Source organism: Neovison vison, chromosome 9, assembly GCF_020171115.1.
Source record: "Neovison vison isolate M4711 chromosome 9, ASM_NN_V1, whole genome shotgun sequence".
Lineage (NCBI taxonomy): Eukaryota > Metazoa > Chordata > Mammalia > Carnivora > Mustelidae > Neogale > Neogale vison.
Window position 1 is genome coordinate 48,053,314 of NC_058099.1, and position 23,931 is coordinate 48,077,244.

Genomic DNA, 23,931 nt, shown 5'->3' on the forward strand with positions numbered 1-23,931 from the left:
CTTGACAAAGAGTGAGAGAAACAGGGAGAGAGGGAACACAAGCAGGGGGCGTGGGAGAGAGAGAAGCAGGCTTCCCGCTGAGCAGGAGATTGATTCACGCTCCATCCCAGGACTCTGGGATCACGACCTGAGCCGAGGACAGATGTTTAACCAACTGAACTACCCAGGTGCCCTTGGGTAGAGATTAGAAATTAATTTGCTAAGCAAATTATGATTTTTGACTACTGGTATCTATGGAAAGAAAAAATAGATTTAAGAAATTAGCAGTTACCGTATTCAAATTATCAGTTATTTATGAGCCTTATTCATTTGTAAATGAACAAAGTTTTTCAAAGGCTTTTTCTGCATCTACCGAGATTATCTAAAGATTGTTATGCCTTTTTCTATTAAAGCACTTAATTACACTGATTTTCAGACATTAAATTAACCTCACTTTTATTAGCTATATCGCTAAATTCAATTTTCTAATGTATTTTTTGGGGGGAATTTTTACAACTATGTGTAATAGAAAAGACTGCTTTATAATATTCCCTTCTTGTTCTCAGTATCAAGATTATGTTGATTTCATCAACTAAGCCACCTAGGTATCCCACTTTAAAACATTTTTTAGAGATGCCTGGGTGGCTCAGTCAGTTAAGCATCTGCCTTCAGATCAGGTCATGATCCCAGGATCCTGGGATCGAATCCCGTGTCCGGCTTCCCACTCAGAGAGGAGCCTGCTTCTCCCTCTACCTCTCCTCCTCCTTCTGCTTGTACTCACTCTATCTCCCTCAAAAATTAATAAATAAAATCTTATAAAAATTATTTTAAAGTTTCCCACTATTATTATAGGTTTTCCCATTTTTAAAAATTTAAATTCCAGTTAGTTAACAAAGAGTATAATATTAGTTTCAGGTGTACAATACAGTGATTCAAAACTTCCATACAACACCTGGCACTCATCACAACAGGTGTACTCCTTAATCCCCATCACCTTTTTACCCAGGCCCCCACCCACCTCCCTTCTGGAAGGTTTGTCCATTTTTTTAGTTTTGTGAATGGTTTTCATATAGTTTAAAAATGATGCTATTTTGTGTACACTGGTACTGGTACTGTGATATTTTCTTAATGGAATGACTTCTTTATCTCCTTGAAATGTCCCCTTCATTTTAAAGCTTTTCCTTTTTCACACATCCAATACCTTTTCATTGAATCCTAGACAGTATACAAAGGAAACACAGAAAATCTAAATGATTTTTTTTTCTTTTCTTTCTTTTTTTTTTTTTTTAAACTCAGGAGTTTCAGCTGCCTTCTTTCAGATGCATAGAATAAAGGAATGATCATTTAAATTGAATCAGAGACTGAACTGGGTTAGGCTTGATTATAGCTTTGGTAATTCTCAGTCTACCTTTGGTTCAACCCTGTTCCTAGGGCATGCCTCCCCCAAGATTTTCATCTGACAGCCTAATTGGTCTCCTCAATACGGAAAGCTTAAGAGAGACTCAGATGGGTCCTCTGAGGTTTTCAGTTTATCTCTTTAACCTCCCATCCCATAAACCTTCAAAATTTGACAAATAGGGAGAAATAGGCTATGTGTCTGAGGTTCCACAAGTCCCTGGTTCCACTGATCAGACACCCCATGAATGACAAGATCTCTGTGGGTTTCTCTGCCTCCTGTACCAGCCTCTAGTAAAGGTCAAGCCTGAAATTCAGTCTCCGGCTGAGGCCAGAATAAGTAAGTGCTCCCAGGTGAAAAGAGGCGTAGCTCTTCATTATCAGTTCGAGGCTACTCCTGGGCTTTGTTTTCAGGCCCATTGTCCTAGCTCTTTGTTTCCTGCGCACAGAGAGGCTGGAGACTGCACCGCCTCTCATAAGCTCCAGCCTACTTCTGTAACTTTCAGGGCAAACTCAAAATTTATCAGCTAGCTTTTGAGAAAACTCTGGTTTCTCCCCTCTGTTCATCAGAGTCTTCAGAGAGCCAGAATCTCAATTTCAATCTCTCCCCCAACCTCTCCCTCTCCCCAGCCCTTTCTCTCTCTGTAAATGGGGAGCTTTATTATAGGAATTGGCTCCCATGATTATGGAGGATAAGAAGTCCCATGATCTTGCTGTCTGCAAGGTGGAGATCCAGAAAGAGTGCTGGTGTAATTCAGTACGAGATGGATGTAATTCAGAGGAGGTGGATGTCCTGGCTAAGGAAAGAGTAATTCACTCTTCTTCTAGCCGCCTGTTCTGGTCAGGCCATCAGTGAATTGGATGTTGTTGCCCATCCACACTGGTGAGGGTAACTTTCTTTCCTCAGTCTACTCATTCAAATGCTAACTTCTTCTGGAAACACTCTCAATGACATCCACAAGTAATTTTTCACCAGCTACCTGAGTATCACTTAGCCCAGTCAAACTGACATAGAAAATGAGCCATCACATCACTCTAGGCCCATGGAACCACTAAAAGCTCCACTGTTTAGGGCACCTGGCTGGCTCAGATGGTTAAATGTCTGCCTGTGGCTCCGGTCATGATTCCAGGGTCCTGGGATTGAGTCCCGTATCGGGCTCCCTGCTCAGTGCGGAGTCTGCTTCTCCCTCTACCTCTGCCTCTCTCTCTCTCAGGAATAAATAAAGAAAATCTTTAAAAAATAAATAAATAAAAGCTCCACTGGTTTCTCTATATGCTGCAACAGACCTCTTCTTGGGCCAAGCCCCGGTCCTAGCATACAACCAAAATCAGTGACTGTCTCCCATAAGGCAGCAGGGGCACACTTCTAAAGTATTCTTTCTCCTCATTCTGTAGTTTTAGTCTGCCTGTCTTTGCTTCTACACTTCTCTGGTGCCTTTAAAATACGGTCTATTTTTGTCATTTGTCCAGGTGTGTCAAAATGTTAGCAACAGGTGCGCTCTGCCATGACCTATCACACCCAGCTTGGAAGAGGAAGTGCAATCCTTAGGCTCAGAACTTGTACTTTGATACCATGTGCTGTACTTACCTGCAATGCCAGGTTTCAAACCTGGCTGCTTATTGGTCTCATACATCTTCAATATAAAATTGGGGATCCCTGCTACAGTTTTTCCTTGGTCGGACCGGGGACCTCCTTTTAATGCAGAGTGATAGACTCCACGGGGCATATTTACCATTTCCTGCTTCACAAGAGATGTAAAAAATTCCTCTAAGGCTGAAAGAGATGAAAGGAGATCAAAAATAGAGTAAATGCAGTATGTTAGGAGACAATCATCCATTATTAACTCACATATGCGTGGGTGTATGTATATATACTTATATATAGATATATATACACTTATATATAAAAAGTGTTAGTATAAGTGTGTATATAGACACACTTATACACACACACACACAGAGCTCTATTTCAAACGAAACTTCACAAAGTAAGCAGGGAACTCTTGGACATCATCCCTTTCTTAGTCTTCCCAAATGAGAACATGGCACCCAGTTACTCAAGCTGAAAAACTTAGATATTCTGAATTCCTCTCTTTCTCATACTTCTCACATGTAATCCATTAACGAGTCCTTCTAAATCTATCTTTAAAAATATATCCTGGACCCATGCATTTCTCTTTATTTTCACTGCTACTTGGCCAGTTATTATCTTCTCTATTCCTCATCTGGACAAATTTAAATAAAACTAGCTTCTTGGTGTCTTCTCTTCATGACCATCCCTACAAACTATCCTCTGCCCAGAAGCCAGAATCTGATTTCCTTTCCCAGACATCGTCCAGTGATTTTTTTTTTCACCATACGTGGAATAGCATTAACACTTCTGACAATGATCAAGGCTTTATATGACCCAGCCCTTGACCCTCCCACTGACCTCATCTTTGCCAAGCACCCTCCTTGCCAGCTAAGTGTTAAGGGCACAGTGCCACATGGCCTTTGTTTCTATTTTGCAATAACACAAAGCGCATATCGAAGTCCAAGCCACTGTACGTCCTATTCCTCCTACTAGTGGAACACGTTAGTCTCAGATTTCCATGGGACCAGTTCCTTCTTGTCAGTTAGGTATTATCAGAGAGGTCCTTTACGACTCTCCATCATTTTGTAGCAATATCAGGACAATTATTTAAAAAACCAAAATACTAGTTCATGATTTCTTTGTTTGTGATCCTAATTAAGCCCCAAATTTTATTGCTTAACGTTTCTACTTATTATCAACACAAATATGGGCTCAGAAGACAATAGGATACCCAAACAAAATTCTTGAGAAGACTAGAGGTTCTATCAAGTGTTATTTTTCTAAGGACCACTAGAGGTTGCCAATGCAGAAACAAAAACAACAGAAACATGAAACCTTAAAAAATGTGTGGAAAACAAAAAAAGAAAACCACTGCATGTGCCTCTCACAGGAGCAAAAAAGAAGGGTCTGCCTCCGGAGACTGGAATTTCATTCTTAATACACTGAAAAGTCTGCTTTAAATGACCATGATTACATTAAAGACAGCAAGTGTGCCCTGGAGCCTCTATTACACGCCCAGTTCTGTCTTTCCTGTATAGAACTTTCCCAGATGCGACCACACTACTCCATTCAAAGTCCAGAGAACAGGTATGTGGGACATTTTCTATTTACCACTCCTGACCCCCACCTCCACCCTCTCAACCCTGCTCCATGACCTGGAAAAATAATCAGGCTCCCTTGTCCTTGGGCTTCTGGTTGGCTTTTATCCAATGGGAGACACTCGCAGGAGGTCAGAGGATGGAAACAGAATGAGGTCAGGGCATGAATTCCCAGCCCCCCTCCCGAGGGATGGCTACAAGTTGCCTGCACCCCTCTTCTGCAGGCCTTGGCTCCCCTTCGGCAGCACTGTGACAGGATGCTCTCCCTCAGTCTCCAAACCGCTATCTCCCTTTCCTTACTGCTTCAGGCAGAGGGGCGCTAATCACTCCGGGTTAAAGCACCACCGCTTGGGAATGTCCTTCGGCCCTGACCGCACAACTGCCAAGAGTCCCTGCTGTAAACGCTCAGGGACTCCGTCACAATGTGCCTTTTCTGTCAAGACCCTGACGAATACATGGTCTAAATGAAAGAAATGAGTAACATCCAACTGTATCCGATACGGACGCACGTGGGTGACCGCTTCACGTGGAGTTTCAGCACAAACTTCCCAGAATGTAGCAAAGAATCATGTTTGTGAGGACAGAGGAGCTATGGAGAGAGAAGGTCATTTCATGCTTTCTCCGAAGGGGTCCTATTTTGGCAAAAGCTCGCACGAGTCAGGAGGTAAGTACACACTGTACACACGCTAACTCAGGAATGGTAATGTGTCTATGTGTCAAGCTCTTCAGAGAACTAAGGTTTCTCAAATTAACTCCAGCCCCGAAAACAGTCTAAATGAGGGTAGGATACCATGAGTGTAAGTGATCATACAGCGCCCACTAAGCCAGCCACCAGGAATCTTTCCACCCTGTTGGAGCCTTGCCCCGACCCTCCAGATGACCACGTGAGAACCTGAAAGAGCGGAAAATCTGTAGAACAGAGTGTTAGACACAAATTTTTAAAACAACCCCAATGTCCTTTAACAAGTGAGTGGACAGACTGGTGCCTACTACAGTGGGATATTATTCAGCGATTAAGAAGAATCGAGACAGGCCAGTGTTGGGATAAATATCAGAGACACTATGCCAAGCAAAAAAAAAAAAAAAAAAAGTTAAACCAAAAAGTGTATACACTGTATGGAAAAAGCAACAACGGGGGAAATCCTCATGGGTTTATACTTCAGTTACCTGCTTTGTATCAATGTGAATTTCCTGGTTTGAGTAATGAACTATGTGAGCTGCTGGGCAGCTGGGTGACAGTATACAGGAGCCCTCTAAAGTGTATTCACAACATCTTTGAATCCTAAAATTGTGTCAAAACAAAAATTAAATAACAGGGGCTCCTGGGTGGCTCAGTGGGTTAAACCGCTGCCTTTGGCTCAGGTCATGATCTCAGGGTCCTGGGATCGAGTCCCACATCAGGCTCCCTGCCGAGCAGAGAGCCTGCTTCCCTCTCTCTCTTTCTCTCTGCCTGCCTCTCCGTCTACTTGTGATCTCTGTCAAATAAATAAATAAAATCTTTAAAAATAAATAAATAAATAAATAACAGGAACATCCCCATTTAACATAACACAAATTACTGGACTCACACTGCAGCTGCTTTTGTGTTTACTTGAAAGGAAAGAGGAGAAGAAAAGGACCAGGATTCACTGACAGTGTAGTTGGGTTTTCTGGCTGCTGCAACTAGAGATCTTATACTAGCCACCCTGTACCTTTTAAGGTCCACAGTCCTAGGGCTGGTACCTTCCCCTGGTTCTTTTTTGAGTACTCCAGTAACTGCAGGGAAAGTGAGGCACGGAAAAATAAAGACCTTTGCCTGCGGTGAGTCTGCCAGCCAGCACCTAAGCACCCCTACCAGAGTCTAATGACTGAATTTTCTCAAACAGATACAGTTGCTGAACTCAAATCCTCCCCTTCTTTCTCACGGAAAAGCACTTGCAACCATCAAGAACAAATGATGTAGAACAGGCTAATGGCCACCACATCCTGAGAGAAGCAACAGCTCACCTTGGCCACACCTTCTCCTTTTTCCAATACAAGAAGACTGGAGGGAAGGCCCCATGTCACTAGGAATGATGTCATTTTAAAAGCCCAAAAGAACTTTTACCTCTAAGGCGACTTTGGGTTACAGGAGAAACTTCGGATAACAAAGTTATTTCCTTCCTGGGACTGACTATTAAAACACCAAAGGGGTCCCAGACTCTGAAGAGCCTTTCGGGAGTGGGTAAAAACAGAAGAGAGGACCAGGGAACAAACCATTAAGGCTTGTTCTGGACATCAAGAGAAACGGAAGGGTGCTCTCTTTGTCTATGCTGCCTCGTTTCAGTTTTCTCTAATGAAAGGAGGCAGGAATTTGGGACAGGAGCTTTGTCTAGAAATGGATAATATATATTTGCCTTAATTCCTCAGAAAATCTCCATGTGGGGTGAAACCAAGGGAAAAATGTCCCCTGGTAGGATATTGACACTATGATTGACCAGATGACACTTCTTAAGTGTACTGACCTTAATTTTCAGAAACAGACTTTCTACGTCCATCTACAATTAAGGTAGGATTGGGGTTGAACAAGGTAATAAACGCATGCTAGGCAAAATGTTAGCTAAGACTGAATTAGAATAATTAGATATAATTAGAATAATTTTTTAAAATGTCAAGGTCCTGTAAGCTTTTTATCAAAACGGAATGATCATACAATATAATCCATTTTTTAAACCACCAATTTGCAGCTCTCAAATATTGATACCATCTTTGGAATAATTCTAAAGAAAGAATAAATTCATAATGAAAGTACCCCGTAAATCTCTGAAGATTCTAACCATCCTTTCATTTAGCTTATAGGATAAAGAACCATTATTGGAGCCAGTGACTTGAAGTCCCATTGCAAATTTGTCTGGTAGAATATAGCTTTGGAAATGAATTTTAATTTCTCACTGAAAATGGTTGTTTAAACTAGTTTTCTGGTTCAATTTTCTTCGACTCTAACGCTTTTCAGTGTGTTCTGAACAGCATTCCTAACTCAAGCAGTACCTCCACAACAGATGGATATGTTGTGCCTTTCAGATAGAAAGTGGGCTGTAATTAAAGTGAGCTATCATATGTGCACATCACAAAAAAAACACAATCAGACAGGTAAAATCCCTGAAAAATGCTAGCTCCCATGCCTCTGAACAGGAGTCACCTGGTAAAACCAAAGGAGCAGTAAGTGACAACAGTCTGAGATAGCAAGAGCCAGGAATAGAAAGATCCACATCTTTTTCGTCACCCTCGTCATTTTCGTCTTCATCTAGCTCATCGGGAGTGGGGATTTCTGGTCTTATCTGAAATGACAGAGGGGGTAATAGGAAAACGTTATGTAAAATCCTTTCTTTGTCCTTTTTCTGTCAAGATTTAAAAACTGAGTTAGACTCATTGCATTGTAATGTCAAAAGACCATTAAAATTTAATTTTAAATTACCTATTCATTTTCAGATTAACTGAATGGTAAACTCAATCTTAGCAGCTACAAGCCCAGATCCATGTAAGGAACTAATGATAATATACTAAGAAAATTACCGTAAGCCAGCATAAGCAATGATTATTATAGAACACTAATAAAATTTTACGCCATTTGACTATAAAATGCAAACACTGACACATTCGATATATTGAACTTCTATGGTTTGTAATTAAATATTTGCCTTGTCGGAATACTTCCTTTTTAACTTGTCATTCTAGCCATATCTCTATGGCAAAGCTTAAAATCTTCCAGTAGCATATATAGTAGAGATCAGGAAAGGACAGAATGCTTTAGCTGAGTTTTGCTAAGACTCGGCAGTTTGTTGCTAGAGAATATAAAAACACTAAAATCTGTAATTGGTAGCTATACTTTATGGTGTCTAATTTGCAATTTGAAGATTTTGTGGTTGCTCTATGATTAGTTAGGTTCGTTTGAACCAAAAATTTAAAAATTTAAAAAGATTACCACCATTGTAGTTTCTACAAGATGTAACTGTCAAGCAATTAATTAAATTTTTAATACTTTCAATGACACACCATCATAATGCCCACATGGAGATAATTAAGCATTAGGGGAGGAAATCAAAATATATAAAAGTGGTTGCTATAACCATAAAGTGCCAGAACCCAGTCATTACCATTAGCCTGTCTCCCGGAGTTATTTTTAGAAATAATTAACAATTCCTGCAGACTGCCTTCTTCATAGGTCCCCAAAGCACTGTTCCATTTAGGAACTGCACTGAGTCAGGATTCTTGCAGGGGGATAAAAGAAAACAGAGAGGAAATGCTTCTCTTAAGTATAATAACCTCAACTCCAATGAAGCCTTTCAACCATAACTAGTGTTCTCTTCACTAGTGAAGGAATAAAAGCAACCTGACTACCCTAGCACTTTCCAAGACACAATTTAATTCTGATTCAATATTGAGTACCTAATTCTCAGAGGACGGAGCCAGCCATAATTACAGAGATAACAATGATGTGTGCTCTGCATAGGGCATGACAGCATTTGTGGGTGTCACTGGTTCCTGGAGAAACTTGGGCGCATTTGCAACCCTTTCAGCTCTCACAAGCAGGGGTTTTCAAAGTGCCTCTTGTCTGTGCCCATACTTTGAATTGGCCAGGTTTTGTTCCATCAGGAGTGATCTTAGAAATCCTAACCAGTCCCAGCTGCCTATGAAGATTCATAAAAGGAGGTGGTCCTGGGTCTGTCTGCCTTACTTCCTTTTTATACATCATAGTACAAACTGAAAATAATATTTGAACAGCAGACAGGGGGAAACAGACAACAATGTTTACAGCCCGAGACTACATGGGTAACGCAGCTACCCCCCCAGCGTATCAAAGCACTGGAAAGCTCTGACGTACACCCCATGCACAAATGGCAGGAGATCTGGGGAGTTGGAAGATAGAGGTAAACATGTAAATTACCAGGAAAACTCAGAGGGATGGGGAGGATATAGAGAAATCAGAACCGTCCTACTCTGCTGGTAGGAATATAAAATGGTGCAGCCCCTTTGGGAAACAGCATGGCAGTTTCTCAAAAAGTTCAACAAAGTTTCCACATGGTCCAGCAATTTCACTCCTAGGTATGCAGCCGAGAGAAATGAAAAGGTACAATCACACAGAAACTTGCATGCGTGTGAATGCATTATTCATAATAGCCCCCAAAGGGAAGCAACTCAAAGGTCCATGATCTGATAAATACATAAACTACGTGTGGTCTTATCTACACAATGGAATATTATTCAGTCAAAGGTGTGCATACAGATATGCGCCAGAGATGAACGCACCTTGAAATCATTACGCTAAATGAAGGAAGCCAGTCACAAAAGGCCACATACTATGTGATTTCATTATAGGAAAGGTTCGGGTTAGGTAAATTTAGGGACAGAAGGTAGGTGACACAGTTGCTTAGGGCTGCAGGAGGGAAAGGGGTGATGGGGATTGACTACATAAAATTTTACAATTAGATTGTGGTTGCTCTGTGATGAGTTGCACAGTTCTTTGAATATACCAAAAACTCACTAAACTGTACAATTTAAATGGGTGAATTAAATGGAATGAGAATTATAGCTCAATACAGCCGCTGAATCAGAACAGAAGAAGGGAAGGAGGAAGGTTGGAAGGAAGGGGGAAGGGAGGCGTGTTATAAAGAGGAGGTGGTAGAGGAAACGGGAGGAGGGGGTGGCAGAAGCCGGAAGCTATCGCCACCTTCAGAGGGATCTTCACTGGTGTAGGAACTATGGCAAATGACCAAATGCTTCTGATTCCAGAATTATTTAATGTAAAAGGGATAAGATTATTTTTACACATATTCTAGCCCACCAGTCTTCCTGTTCGGTCAACCTAAATTACTTAAAATGAGTCATAGCACCCAAGCCAGCAATATTTCTTAGAAACGCTAAAGAAAGACCTACTAGGTTGGAAATAAAAAATAACGATCCACTCATCTATCTTATGTTGTCTAATTTTACATTCACATAACTGGATGCCTATATTAATTTATCTGCCATGTGGTAAAGAGCATATGTCTGCATCTCACATATGCATATATTTTAACAAAGAAACTACAGATGTACTGTAATTTCAGAATAGCTGATATAGTCTGCCGACTTATAATAGTATGATTTGTGTCTTCAAAGGCGAGTTAATTCTCCTGAACGTATTAGCACTTACTGTTGGACTTTGGTTTCATTACCTTTCCCTTTCTCTGCTCACCTCTTAAAGAAGTACTTGTTCCAGCTTCTCTGTGCTAGGCTTTTCCCTTGTTTTGTGTGTAATGACTAAGAGGAATATACATATAACTAAGAAAAAAATCAAAAAAAGTCACATAAAAATACCTGTAAAATTGTAACATTTTGGTAGATTACATTAGCTGCTAAAACATCCAGAAAACCACGTACATATTTCACACACAGGCACACACACAAATACACCCTTCCAATTATAGCTAAGCTTTGTTGAAAAAACTTAAGTGGAGAGCCAAACATAAAATGATTAATTACTTTTAGAATCAGCTTCAAATTGAATATTGGAAAGCTTATCCTATAAAATGCCTCCTCTATGGGTTCTGAGCCACGTAACCTTTCAACCACCTTTCCTAGAGTATAACCTATTAAAACCCAGGAGTTTGTGCATAAACACAGGATTTTATTTAGAACACGTCAAGTATCCACATAAATTTATTTAAAAAGAGAAACAGCTTCTGATGAATGCAGTGACATTCAGTTAAATCAAAGCCAAACAGGTTATACCATATTAATACCAATCCAGGATGCATAATGAGTTCTTTTATATTACTCACATCTAAAATTAACTCCAGAAATCAATAACACAATCTATCTTAAGATTTCTAAAATAAAAAGTTAATTTTTAAACAACTAAATATATTTTTAATGAACCCAAGTCAGAGATGAGAATCAATCTTCACCTAAAGGTTCATCCATTACTGACTGTTTTACCAGAATAACAATTCTCTGCATTTTGTTTGTTTTTGTTTGTTCTGTTTTATTCGGTTGGGGGCACATTAAAGAAGACAGAAGAGAAGGATAAATAGCTGAGCACAACAAAAAAATACAAACTAAAAGAGAAAATCATCTGTGTCCATTTCTTAACATTGGAATCAACAAGTCCTCAAAAAAGCTCCCGGGGGACGCCTGGGTGGCTCAGTTGGTTAAGCAGCTGCCTTCGGCTCAGGTCATGATCCCAGCGTCCTGGGATCGAGTCCCACATCAGGCTCCTTGCTCGGCAGGGAGCCTGCTTCTCCCTCTGCCTCTGCCTGCCTCTCTGTCTGCCTGTGCTTGCTCTCTCTCCCTCTCTGACAAATAAATAAATAAAATCTTTAAAAAAAAAAAAAGCTCCCGGAAACTTTTCGACCAACTTTAGATTTGCATATTTCAAGTGATTAACAACGACACTTTACCCAACAAAACATATGGATTCATTCAACATTCCCAGATTAAAAAATGGTCTACTACTTAGTGTATGTCCAATAAATAATTGCTAAACCGATTCAAGCAGGAAGGGTCTATAATTAATAATCCCACAAAACTTCCTAATAACAAACCAATGACAAGAAATATGAGCTAATGAATTTGATATTCAAATTGCCTAACTCACATGGTGTCTTATTCAGCTCTACTAATCACTGACATTTTCCATCCTGCCTTACCTATAATGTTTCATTCAACCCTAACTGATGTCTGCCACTCCCCTAATACCTTTTGTTCTATCAACCTGTGAACTTTCAGCAAGTTTCACAGCTTAAATTGATGCATCAGTCAATAAGAAGTCTATCTTTAGTAAATGTAAAGAGATCTAGTCCTTACAAAGTAGCTGAGTTATCTACAAAAGTAGCTATGTTGATCAGGATACAATGGATCTTTCTGTAATTTCTTCCTATTTGAAATTCACAGCACTCTCATTTAAAAGATTATCTCACAAGTTTCCAGAAACTGAGAGAATGTGGATGTACTTTCACGGGAAAGGTCCAGAGGAAGCCTTCAGTTTTGTGAGTGAGCCTTGGTGCAGAGTGAGTCATCTCTGACAACAAAGAAGAGCGTTGGTTGTTACACTGTAGAAGACCCTACCTGGCAGGGACCTTCAAATCATTGAAAATATGATTTTAGAGAAGATGAGCCTCAGTTTCACCGTACTATCAACTACCAGACGGAGGTGCAGACCTGACTCAGTTGTATCCTTAGCTTTGGGGAGCTTGTTCGGGATATGATCACACTGACCATTTTCCTAGACTTTTTAGTTCTTGGGTATTCAAACAGCCAAAGGGAAACTCAGTCATCAGTAAAAAGAAGAAGAATGCATTGTGCAGTCTTAGAAGCAGTAATTCTCCATGAGGAGGCAGGCTGTCTACACCAGAAACTGGAGGTCAAAGATGAACTCTTTTAAATCACTATGTCTCCTCATCTTAAACCTAGTTAAGAATATCCACTATAGTGAACCACTGTTACTCTGGGGAATAAGCCGAATCCCAGAAGGGGGTAAGGGTAAAATAAAGGCAGAGAAGAGTGGCGCAAAAAAAAAAAAAAAAAAAAAAAGGATAAATTTTAGAGATTTCCTTTATAGTTCTTCACACTCTAAAGGTAAAAACCCAAGCATATCTAGAAACCCAACACTATCACCACCCTTTACATTGGAAGGTATAAAAGAGCTATTTATGGATCCTCAAGGGATCAGAGAATATTGAAGAATTAGATTAAGAAAGTATCTAATATCTCACTGAGCAGAAGTTTATGCTCACTTATCTGAGCATAAACTCTAAAAAGCACAACCAGGAACTGAATAGAATGCCAAAGTAGGAACAGATATCAACATTCCAACATGTAAAGAGATAGAAACTAAACAGTCAAGAATATGTGGGAGTTATTTAATGAAACCTAGTAATCCAGCTGGCATATTTCATGAATAATAGCTAAAAGTAAAGGTAATTATTATGCCATGATCTAACTTAGCAAATGCTCATTAAAATAATAATAATAAAAGGTATCTTTACAGATGTTGTAGCCAATTTACTGGCAGTTTGCCTACAAAATTTACAGGTAGGTTTTTTTTCCATTTTCTTTTTCCTTTTTTTTTTTTTTAAAGATGGTTTGAGTATTGCTAGTCACCATAGCTCAGTCTGAGGTCCCATCTTTTTTTAATTTTATGAGCCACAGAACAAGTCTCCATAAGTCTTCCCATTTGTGATGACCACAAGACAAGCTGGCCAATCTATGTTTGCATCCTCAACATGGGAAATCCTGCCTTAGGATTTGGTTTCACAAGAGCCTTTTATAGGTCCCTCCAATTCAAGCCAATCAACACAAGTCTGCCTTGTTCCTACTGGCATCTAACCTCGGCGTAAACTCAATTCCAAAGAAAAACTCAATCCATTTTAACGCCTTAGGGAACCAAGAAATTCATATCAAAACTTCTTAGGCCATTTGACCTAAGGACAGACTCTGGGTAACATTTCACATAACTTCTCTAACACAATGCCTGCCTTAAACTCTAGAGACACTTGATAAACATTTCTCTGCATTTTAATTAACAGCAATAAGAAATGTGAAATATACACTTAGCTCCTTAACATAACCGAATAATTTAAAGCCGGTTATGTTCAGGAGATATTAGAAAAGGCTGTATGTTTTTAGTCTAAAAGCCAAGGCAGTGTCACATAACATGTTAACCCCTAAAAGAGTGGTACTCTCCTCATCTAGTTCCCTGGGGCTTTTCACACTAAACTAAGTTTTGTGGGTTTTTTGTTTGCTTGTTTTTTGTTTTGATGTGGCATCTCAATTTTGTATCAGAAATAAGGATCTTTGGCTGCCCAGGTTGCACAAACCTTAGCGGATGCAGGCCATGCTTGGATTTAAAGTCCAAGATGGAACACCAACTGGGCAAAACAGTTGCTATGGGGACACAGATGTTCTGGAACAATAAGCTGGGGGCCCAGGCATGCAGTCCTATACCCAGTGCAGAGACTTCGGGGGCAACACAGGTGGTTCCCATTGGCCTCAAAGAGATTTAAATTCATTATCTGTGAGGTCTAAGACCGCTGTGGTCTTTTACAGGCTAAACACGCAATAAATAGAGCGCCTGGGTGGCTCAGTTGGTTAAGCGACTGCCTTCGGCTCAGGTCATGATCCCAGAGTCCTGGGATCGAGTCCCGCATTGGGCTCCTTGCTCCATGGGGAGTCTGCTCCCTCTGACCCACTCCCCTCTCATGCTCTCTCTCACTGTCTCTCTCTCAAATAAATAAAATCTTTAAAAAACAAAAACAAAAACAAAAAACAAGCAATAAATATAAGTTCTTATCTCTTATAGACCACATATTTAGAATTACATCCATCAGGCAAAAACCTAAGAGAGGAGATACGAATGGAGTTACAAAACCAAGTGAGAAAGCAGAAAGGCCTACCTCTTCAGGCAGATGAAGAATGGTGTGCTCTCCCGCACTGAAGTGTGACAGAGATTTATACGCGGCATTGGCTACAACTGGGTCCTAGATGGGGTATCAGTAAGACAAACAAAAGAAACAACAGACATTACACATCAACTCTGGAAGAAGGAAGACAATCCATCCTGCACCAACCTCAAAGTTCTAGAGTCAGTGCTTTGCAAATGATACTCAAGCCTTGATTACTGTGTCACAACTAAAAATAGAAAACCTCAGTGGGTGGGGAAATCAGAAGCACTCAATTTTTATCCTAGTTTGGACGTTAAACAGAACGTAACTCAAAATCACCAGGTCCCCATGACATAGTAGGGTTGACTGAAAGTACTATGAGGAAACGGAGTCTGATAGGTTGGAATTAGGCTCTGATTCTCTAGCTACTAACCAAAAATTAGCCCTTGGGAACCTCAGCTCATACACTCTTGAGTCTAGTATCACTGACAGACACCCTCTTCTCTGTCCTCCCTGATTGGAAGCCATATCTAAAGAAAAGTACTGAACTTTCTGTTTGCTTGATGAGCTCATTGGCAGGGGAGGGGCAAAGTAGGAAAGGGGAAGGGCCTTCTAAAAATAAAATGAGACAACAACAGCAGTCTCTCTTCACACCTGTCAGCTTCACAAAGTAACAAAGTAATAAAGTGCACTTCATGACAAAAATGAGCTAATCACCATCATCTGAGAAGAATTTCTAAAACCTAAACTCATTAACGTCATAATTCTTTAAAGATCACAAAGCCATCATTTCAAGTTAGTTCTATTTCTTACTGCTAGAGTCTTATTTCACAGTTTTTTCTCAACTTAGTTCTGTTTCACTGACACCCTTGTGATAGTACCTTGTTTTGAGTGTGGGTCCAGAGGAAGCTGAGGACTTGAACTTTAAAATTCTGAAAAATCAATAAACATCACAATAAATTGCTAAGATGAAGACAAAACTGGGAACAATCCAAAGTAGAAAACAGTGAAAATTAACTCAAAATTATACCACTAGTGATTGACTTAATCTATATTTAGCCATCATTCATGATATAAAAATAGAAAGAGATGCTTCAAGGAAATACATGGACATCTTAAACACAGTATGTTAATATTATTAAATTTAGAAACCTGGGCGCCTGGGTGGCTCAGTGGGTTAAAGCCTCTGCCTTCAGCTCAGGTCATGATCCCAGGGTCCTGGGATTGAGCCCCACCATCAGGCTCTCTGCTCAGCAGGGAGCCTGAGTCCTCCTCTCTCTCTGCCTGCCTCTCTGCCTACTTGTGATCTCTGTGTGAGTCAAATAAATAAATAATATCTTTTAGAAAGAAAGAAAGAGAGAGAGAAAAAAGAAACCTAACCATTTTTTGGCTGACCTCTCAAGTCCTACCTAGTACAAATTTCACTCCCCTCTTTTGTGCCACTGTTTCTGATCCTCTACCCAGGAGAGAATTCTCCCTTCACCAACCGGCCATACGGTCCATGGCACACTCTAGCATCCAGTATGATTACAAGTGCATGTGGTTAACTCCCTACTAGATTTACACATTTTAGAACAGTGACTGTCTTTTGCATTTCAAAAGCCTGGACCATAAAGCCCAGAAAAATAAAGGGCATAAAGCCCAGTTCCTCAAATGACAGATACTTAATAAGTAATGAGCTTAAAAAGCCATTTATCTTCCGACGTTGGCTCAATGTCCTCTTCATTTCAATCACATCTAACTTCTTGCCCTTCTCAGTCATAGAAGGCTCTCCTATACCCACTTGAATTTGTGTACTCTATTTCTTAGACTTCAGTGAGAAGCAACATTTTTTTAAATTCTTTAAGAAACTAGTCTAGGGGCACCTGGGTGGCTCAGTGGGTTAAAGCCTCTACCTTCAGCTCAGGTCATGATCCCAGGGTCCTGAGATCGAGCCCCACATCAGGTTCTCTGCTCGGCAGGGAGCCTACTTCCTCCCCCCTACCCCCCACCTACCTCTCTGCCTACTTGTGATCTCTGTCTGCCAAATAAATAAATAAAATCTTTAAAAAAAAAAAAAAAGAACCTAATCTAATAGTACCAACTAAGTAAGGTTTCATTCGACTCCTTTTAGAGTCCTTGTCACTTCTACCACTGTACTCTCATACCCCTCTGATTAAGTGTACTCATCAAATACTATTGAAATTACAGGGCACCTGGGTGGCTCAGTGGGTTAAAGCCTCTGCCTTCAGCTCAGGTCGTGATACCAGGATCCTGGGATCAAGCCCTGAACTGGGCTCTCTGCTCAGCAGGGAGCCTATTTCCTCCTCTTTCTCTCTGCCTGCCTCTCTGCCTACTTGTGATCTCTGTCTGTCAAATAAATAAATAAAATCTTTTTAAAAAAATATTATTGAAATTATTATTGCTTATGTGCAACTCTTCTTCCAACTTTTGAGCTTCTGGAAGGCAAGGACTGACAATACGGTGTAATGGAAAAACAGAGGCTATGGAGCTAAATGTCCTGGACTTAGACACCAGCCTTTGTTTAGAAACTACAATGATATTCAGGCTCCTTGTCTGGCATGTAGTAGGTACTCAATAAATATTTAATGAATGGATGTACCTCTTAAAACCTCAGATTCCTTAGCTCTAAAATGAAAATAATACCTTCCTATGAGATACTAGAACAAAATAGTACAATGTAATGAGAAGAGTGCTGGAATATAATAGGCTCTTTTTTTTTTTAAGATTTTTATTTATTTATCTGACAGAGAGAAATCACAAGTAGACAGAGGGGCAGGCAGAGAGAGAGAGGGAAGCGGGCTCTGATGCGGAACTCGATTCCAGGACTCTGAGATCATGACCTGAGCCGAAGGCAGCGGCTTAACCCACTGAGCCACCCAGGCGCCCCATATAATAGGCTCTTAAGAGTATCTATTATGTGTTAGTATTTCTAAAGCCTAGGACAGTTTTACGAAATATATTCTGAGTCAATGAATGGATGTACAAGCACTTAGCAAAGCCATTCAGAAAATACCCGAATTGAAACATGCTATCTATTTGCCACAAGCCTATAGTTTAAAGGGGAAAATAATATACATACATATACATATACCTGTATTATAAAACAGAAATAAGTATTCTTAAGACAGTACAGATATAAAAAAAAAAAGTCAAGCCTATAGCAATAGACCCCTGCTTGCATAAAAGTTTACAAAAATAGGGATGAACTAAACCAATTATTTATTCTCTAAAATAGATTTTAAAACTAGGGATTTTTTTTAAAAAAAGCAATTCTGGCAGAAAGAAGAAATGCACAGAGGAAAAGAAACAGAAAAGTTTAGAGGTAGAAAAAACACATTCTAAGCGATTTAGTTTTCCTGGAGGGAAGGAGGCAGAACCACAGAGTGAGGACAGATTCTAAAAGGCCTGTCTGGTTAGGTATAGAGAGGCTGGACTCCATTTTAGGCAAACATAAGACACTGAGGTAACTGGGGAAAACAATGACCTTAGAAATTTTGGGGGAAAATTACATCCAAACTCTAAGCAGTTAACAGAGAATGCTTTGTTTAAATACACACATGGAGGGAGAGAAGAAGGAGGGAACAAGGAAAGGACTGGGGGTGAGAGAGGAGGAGAGAAGGGAAAAGACAGGAACAGGAAGAGACAGAGCCAGACAGACAGTGCAAGACAGATGGACAAGGGTCACCGCATTCCATGACTTCTGCTTCCAAGTGGACTATGGTTACTGAAGGGCTCTCCCTTACTGGGAGGAATCTGATGGCCAGAATAGCTCCACAGCCATCTAGCTGAATGAACAACAAAGGAACCTTAGTATTGAGCATGAAGAGAAACCAAAATAAGACACTGGTGAAAAAGAATGTAAATTTGAAGAAGGAAAAAAAAAAACAAGAGTCCCTTATACATACATACATACATACACACACACAAATTTTTACAGCCATTAGTAGGCAGACATTAGAAAGCAACACAAAAACCAGTTCATAAATTAACCTGTAATAAAATCTGAGTAACTCAAAGTACAAGCAATGCAAAGGTATAAGAGTTCAGTCCTTGAAAACAGAAAATAGATAAACACAACATGTCCTCCCTTTGGCTTTTAGTCTTAGGTCTGTATCAGTAGCCCAGGACACTTTCGGACGTGAGTGTATGTATCATAATAGTCTCCATAAAAAAGTCTTTTGGTGAACTATATCCTATAGGAGTCTTATATGGATTTTTTTTTAATACCCTAAAACAAAAGCCCAAATCTGAGAATAAACTCATCCTCTATTGGTTCAGTCATTCACTGAGTAACTACCTACTGACTGTATGTTATGTGCCAGGCCCCCTGCAGGGGACTGTATTCTCAGGAAGGACAAATTTTATTTTATTTGCTGTGCAGCATTAAGAATGATTAAAAGACGTATTATCTTATAATCCTGCCTTATCACATAATCTAAACCATGGAAGGGACCATTATTGGATTCTTCTGGGGGAGGTAGTTTATCAAAGTCTGCGAAACACTAAATCAAAGTTCACGAAGATTTCAAGTGAAAATCAATTGCTGGGCTTTAATGGAAAAAGAGAAAAGGGAAGCATGAGTGGGAATGTGGCTACACAAGTGGAGACGTAAATGAATTAACCACCGTCTCATTTTGCTCATTTCAGGTAGAGAGAATACGGAACATGTTAAACAGAACACGTGGATCTTTGAGTTCAGCGCAATGACAAAACCAAGCAGCTCATAAAGTCATTTTCCTCTCCTAAGGTAGTCTGATTTTACAATCATCCTCATCGTACAGATGTATATAGGAAATGTGAACTAATGTGTAAAAATCAAATCTTTATGGGAAACCTAGAAGCAAAACACAAATGACAGTATGTTTAAACTATGGGAGATTCTGCCCTGCCTTATTAAAGTCTTTGTGACTTTTTTTTTTTTTTTAAAGCACTAATAAAATGCATTTAAACTTTTGGTCTCAGGAATTCCATTATTTTAGAAACCCTATTTTTAACACACTGACTTTTCATTTTATTTTATTTATTATATCCTGACTTTTTAACATCTTGGCTCTCTTCTCATAATAAAAACGTGGTCTCCTTTATGTAAATAAACCTTAGAAACACAGAATTGATAAGGACTCCCATGCCAGCACTCCATAAAGATATCACGTTCTAAGGAACAAAAAGTGTTAAAGGATTTTTGGCAAACAAAGACTATGAATATCTTTTTCCCGAAGTTATTATGAAGCCCATGTCTTTCCAGTGTGAAGAGAGAAAACGTATTGGCCTCCAAACTCGTACCTCATATTCAGCTGTGTTGACGGTTAAGGAAGGAACGAGAGAAAACAGTTCACTGAGGGTCTTCAGAATGAGAGGTCTTGTGTCGCAGCTGAGCTTCGGGGACAGCGCGTTCCAAGTGGAGCGAATGCAAACGACCTGTGAAGCAAAGGAAAGAGTCAATGCCTCGCAAAACCCCAATTGATAGGAGGCCATTAGCACAGAGTACTATCTCTCATTATAAGGAAACCAGCAAAGAACAAGAACATTCCCAGGAGTTAAGACTTGATAAGGTATCACTCCTCAAAAGAAACGATTTAAACCAATATAAACTGTGGTTGAAGACGATCCAGCCTGACTCTCAGGACAGTTTCTTTTGCTAACTTTGAAGGAAGTAAAACTCTCCCAGGCGGACCGGGGCATGCATGCCAGCACACACATCCACGGGTGGGGTTAGCCATGCGTGCTGCTGAAGAACTATTCGAAACAAAGAAGGGTAAGATAATGTTAGAGCGTTTCTAAAGGCAGGTATCTGCAGCTTTTGTCGTTTTGCAGCCCTGCTGAAACTGCATCAGCACTCAGAAAATTGAGATGCTCAATATATAAATGGAACATATTCAAATCATCTTACAAACATTTAAAGGAGGCAGGAGAATAGCTCTATTATTTAAAATAATAATTTAAGCACCTGGTCTGCCCAGCTGGTAGAGTAAGCGACTCTTGATCTCGGTGGTCGTAAGTTCAAGCCCCATGTTGGGCAAAGATCTTACTAACCAACTAATTAACTAACCTAATAAACAAAATACTTTAAAACTTAGCTTTAAAAGTCACTTCAGATTCTTTAAGAGGGGTTAAAGAATAAAAGAAAATGATACCCCAACAAAATTGTTATTTTTAACTTGATCCAATTTTCTAAACCAAGTGCTCTTAGTTCATTTCACTATCTTGTTTTCTGGAGATTCAAGTGTCTTCTCAAGTTCAATTGCAACTACAACAGACGATTTCTTCACTTAGAAATATTTTATTAAAACTTTAAACTCCAGGCAAGAAGAGTGCCAACATAGATCAATTAGATAGAGTTTAACAAGGCTCAATCTTTCTAAAATACTCCCACCTCTTCTCTTAAGCATCAATTAACACACACAATTTATCTCTATCTACAAACATAAATTATTTAGGAAAAACTACATAAGGTAGTAAGTGAAAAGATGTCAAAGATAAATGAATTAATATATACCTAAGGACACAGATTAAGAAGCTTAAAGAGGGACCACAGAAGGAGTATCTCAGGGCACATGGATTTGATGCTTTTGCTCTTATTTTCTCTTTTCGCAAAACAGCAGAAAAATGTTCTTCGGCTTGGGACCCCCTGCAAATTTGGGGTGAATTCACATTTACTAGGGAGAATACTGTGTGACAGTCATGTCAGTACGCACATTTATACAAAGCAGCCTTAATACTACAAATCATCACTATTTGCCATCAAAAGATAAACTAATTCTTTCAAAACTCTCAATTCAACATGGAGTATCTGCCCAGTGTAGCATAAAGTACTAAGAGGAACAATGGAATATAAAACATAATCTAACATCTCAAAGAATTTAGCACCTACTGAAGAGAATGTACATAATTCTAAATCATCAGGAAACCAAAGAGATGATTAGATTTAAAACTGCTGTCAACAGAAAAAAGTTTCAGGAGGAAGTAGGGTATAAAGTGCTCTCTGGGGGTGGGGGTCATCAGAAAGGATATCCAGAGCCAGGAAACCTCAAGGGGACTGGAAGAAGGAATAGACAAATCCAGCAGACACTTCCTGAACGAACGGAAAGCGTAAGTCGAAACACAAAGAAAGTGTATTTTAGGCACAAAACGGGTGTGCAAAGTACCAGTGAGGGAAGGCTGACAGATCAGAGAGGAACCTAGGATCCTAAAACAAGTTTGAATCAGAATCAAAAAAGAAAAGGAAGCTTCTAGCAGTTTCTGAGCTGGGGAACATCAAAATTAAAATGCCACTTTTGAAAGAATCTTCTGGTGGTCTTAGAGCCAAAGTCAAAGAAGCTACCCAACCCTGCTAATTCCTATTTCTCACAGGTCCCCAACACATACAGAGCCTCCAACATTTTCCCAATTCTCATGCTCAGCGTGTTAATTGTGCTTTTTCTTCACTTTAAATGCCCATCCGATTCCAGCTGAGGGGGTTTCAAGACCCAGTTCAAACCCCAATTCCACAATTAAGCTTTCTCTTACAGTTCAAGCCCTCCTTTTATCCCTTTCTTTTCTCAGCCGTCTAACACTTAAAACTCTGCACCACCCAATTTAGCATTTAATTATATACTGTCTAGTACAATTCACCATTTTCTTGAACATAAGTTGTCTCCTCAAGTAGATATTAAGTTCTTTGAAGATAATGATCATGTCTTAGTTCTCCCTCCCCACTCACCTAGCATGGTAAGAAGTATATAACAGATCATCAGTACATATCAACTACTCTTCATACAGAACCTGAGGAATGCTAAATCTGAGATGGAGAATGAAAGAATTAAAAGAACCTGGAGAACGAATTGGGAAGAGAAAGATTTTGCAACTAGTGCCTAGGTGAATAAAAAGTAACATTTTAAAAAGAAGGGAGAGGCACCTGGGTGGCTGAGTTAGTAAAGCCTCTGCCTTTGGCTCAGGTATTAATCTCAGGGTTCTGGGATCAAGACCCACATCGGGCTCTCTGTTCAGCAGGGAGTGTGCTTCTCCCTCTGCTGCTCCCCCTGCGTCAAATAAATAAATAAAATCTTAAAAAAAAAAAGGGAAAACTGGACAAAGAAGCACATTTGTAGGAGATGGAACCAGGGATGATGAGTTTCATTTGATATATGTCTAATGTGAGTTAGTGAAAAGACATTCAGAGAGTAATACCCTGCAAGGAAAAGAAAAGTACTTCCCAGGTTTGGGCACCAAAAAAAAAAGAAAAGAAAAGTACTACAACTCAGATGTGAGGATGGTCAACAATAGCTTTGTTTGAAATCAAAATACCACGAGAAGGTATGGCCTCACAGATGCTCTGACGTACTCTGCAGATCAAAAAGGGGATGTCTGGCCATCAACGACACAAGTACAAAAAAGGACTTGCCTTGCCTTTTTGGTTGGGGGGTGGGTGGGCAGGAAAGCTACAGCCTTTAAGTTTATTCAAGGGTTCACAGAACTTCTTGTAAAAAGTCTTCTTTCTAGAAAGTTTGAAAGCGAAGGCCCAAAATGGTACTGTACATATGGACTAGGAGATGGTATTTCAGAACCGCAGCCAGGAAGTGTGGCCTTACACTGACGCAAAGTACACGGGCGGGAATACCTGTAAACCCAGGCTTGTCCCCATAATCAGAAGCAGGGAAGCCTCTAGTAAAGAAGGCTGGCTGCTTTCCCTGACCTTCCCAACCATGGGCTATTCTTGATACTACATTGCAGAGACCTCCTAGCCCTGAGGGCTCCTTGAGTTGATACATCTACCTTCTGGAACCCTAGGGATCTGATCCACTACCCTTGAAACCCCTACAATCTATTGAATGATATCAGATTAGTCAGGCTCATGGTTCTGACCTTTACTGGCTTGTTCTGCCTCTGCTCTTCATTACCCAATCACTTGTCTGTTTTCAGAAAACAAGGTGACATCTCGCTCTAGGAATGTGATGGACCATATCTGAAGTGACTGATAAAGAAGGAAATTCTGCTCTATAAAGCTGAGCTGGAAAGGAAAAAAGGT

At 39.9% G+C, this 23,931-nt stretch overlaps 1 protein-coding gene across 1 annotated transcript in view; it reads right to left on the reverse strand.

Moving 5' to 3' along the window:
• Positions 1–23,931, reverse strand: part of FOCAD (focadhesin) — a 311,074-nt gene that overhangs the window by 94,609 nt on the left and 192,534 nt on the right. Inside the window, exons 16-20 of the mRNA XM_044265592.1 lie at positions 20,211–20,345; positions 15,806–15,856; positions 14,937–15,020; positions 7,703–7,841; positions 2,963–3,148 (exon numbers count right to left, since the gene is read on the reverse strand). Of these exons, the coding sequence (XP_044121527.1) occupies positions 2,963–3,148; positions 7,703–7,841; positions 14,937–15,020; positions 15,806–15,856; positions 20,211–20,345 (595 nt within the window). The remainder of the gene's footprint in view (positions 1–2,962; positions 3,149–7,702; positions 7,842–14,936; positions 15,021–15,805; positions 15,857–20,210; positions 20,346–23,931) is intronic.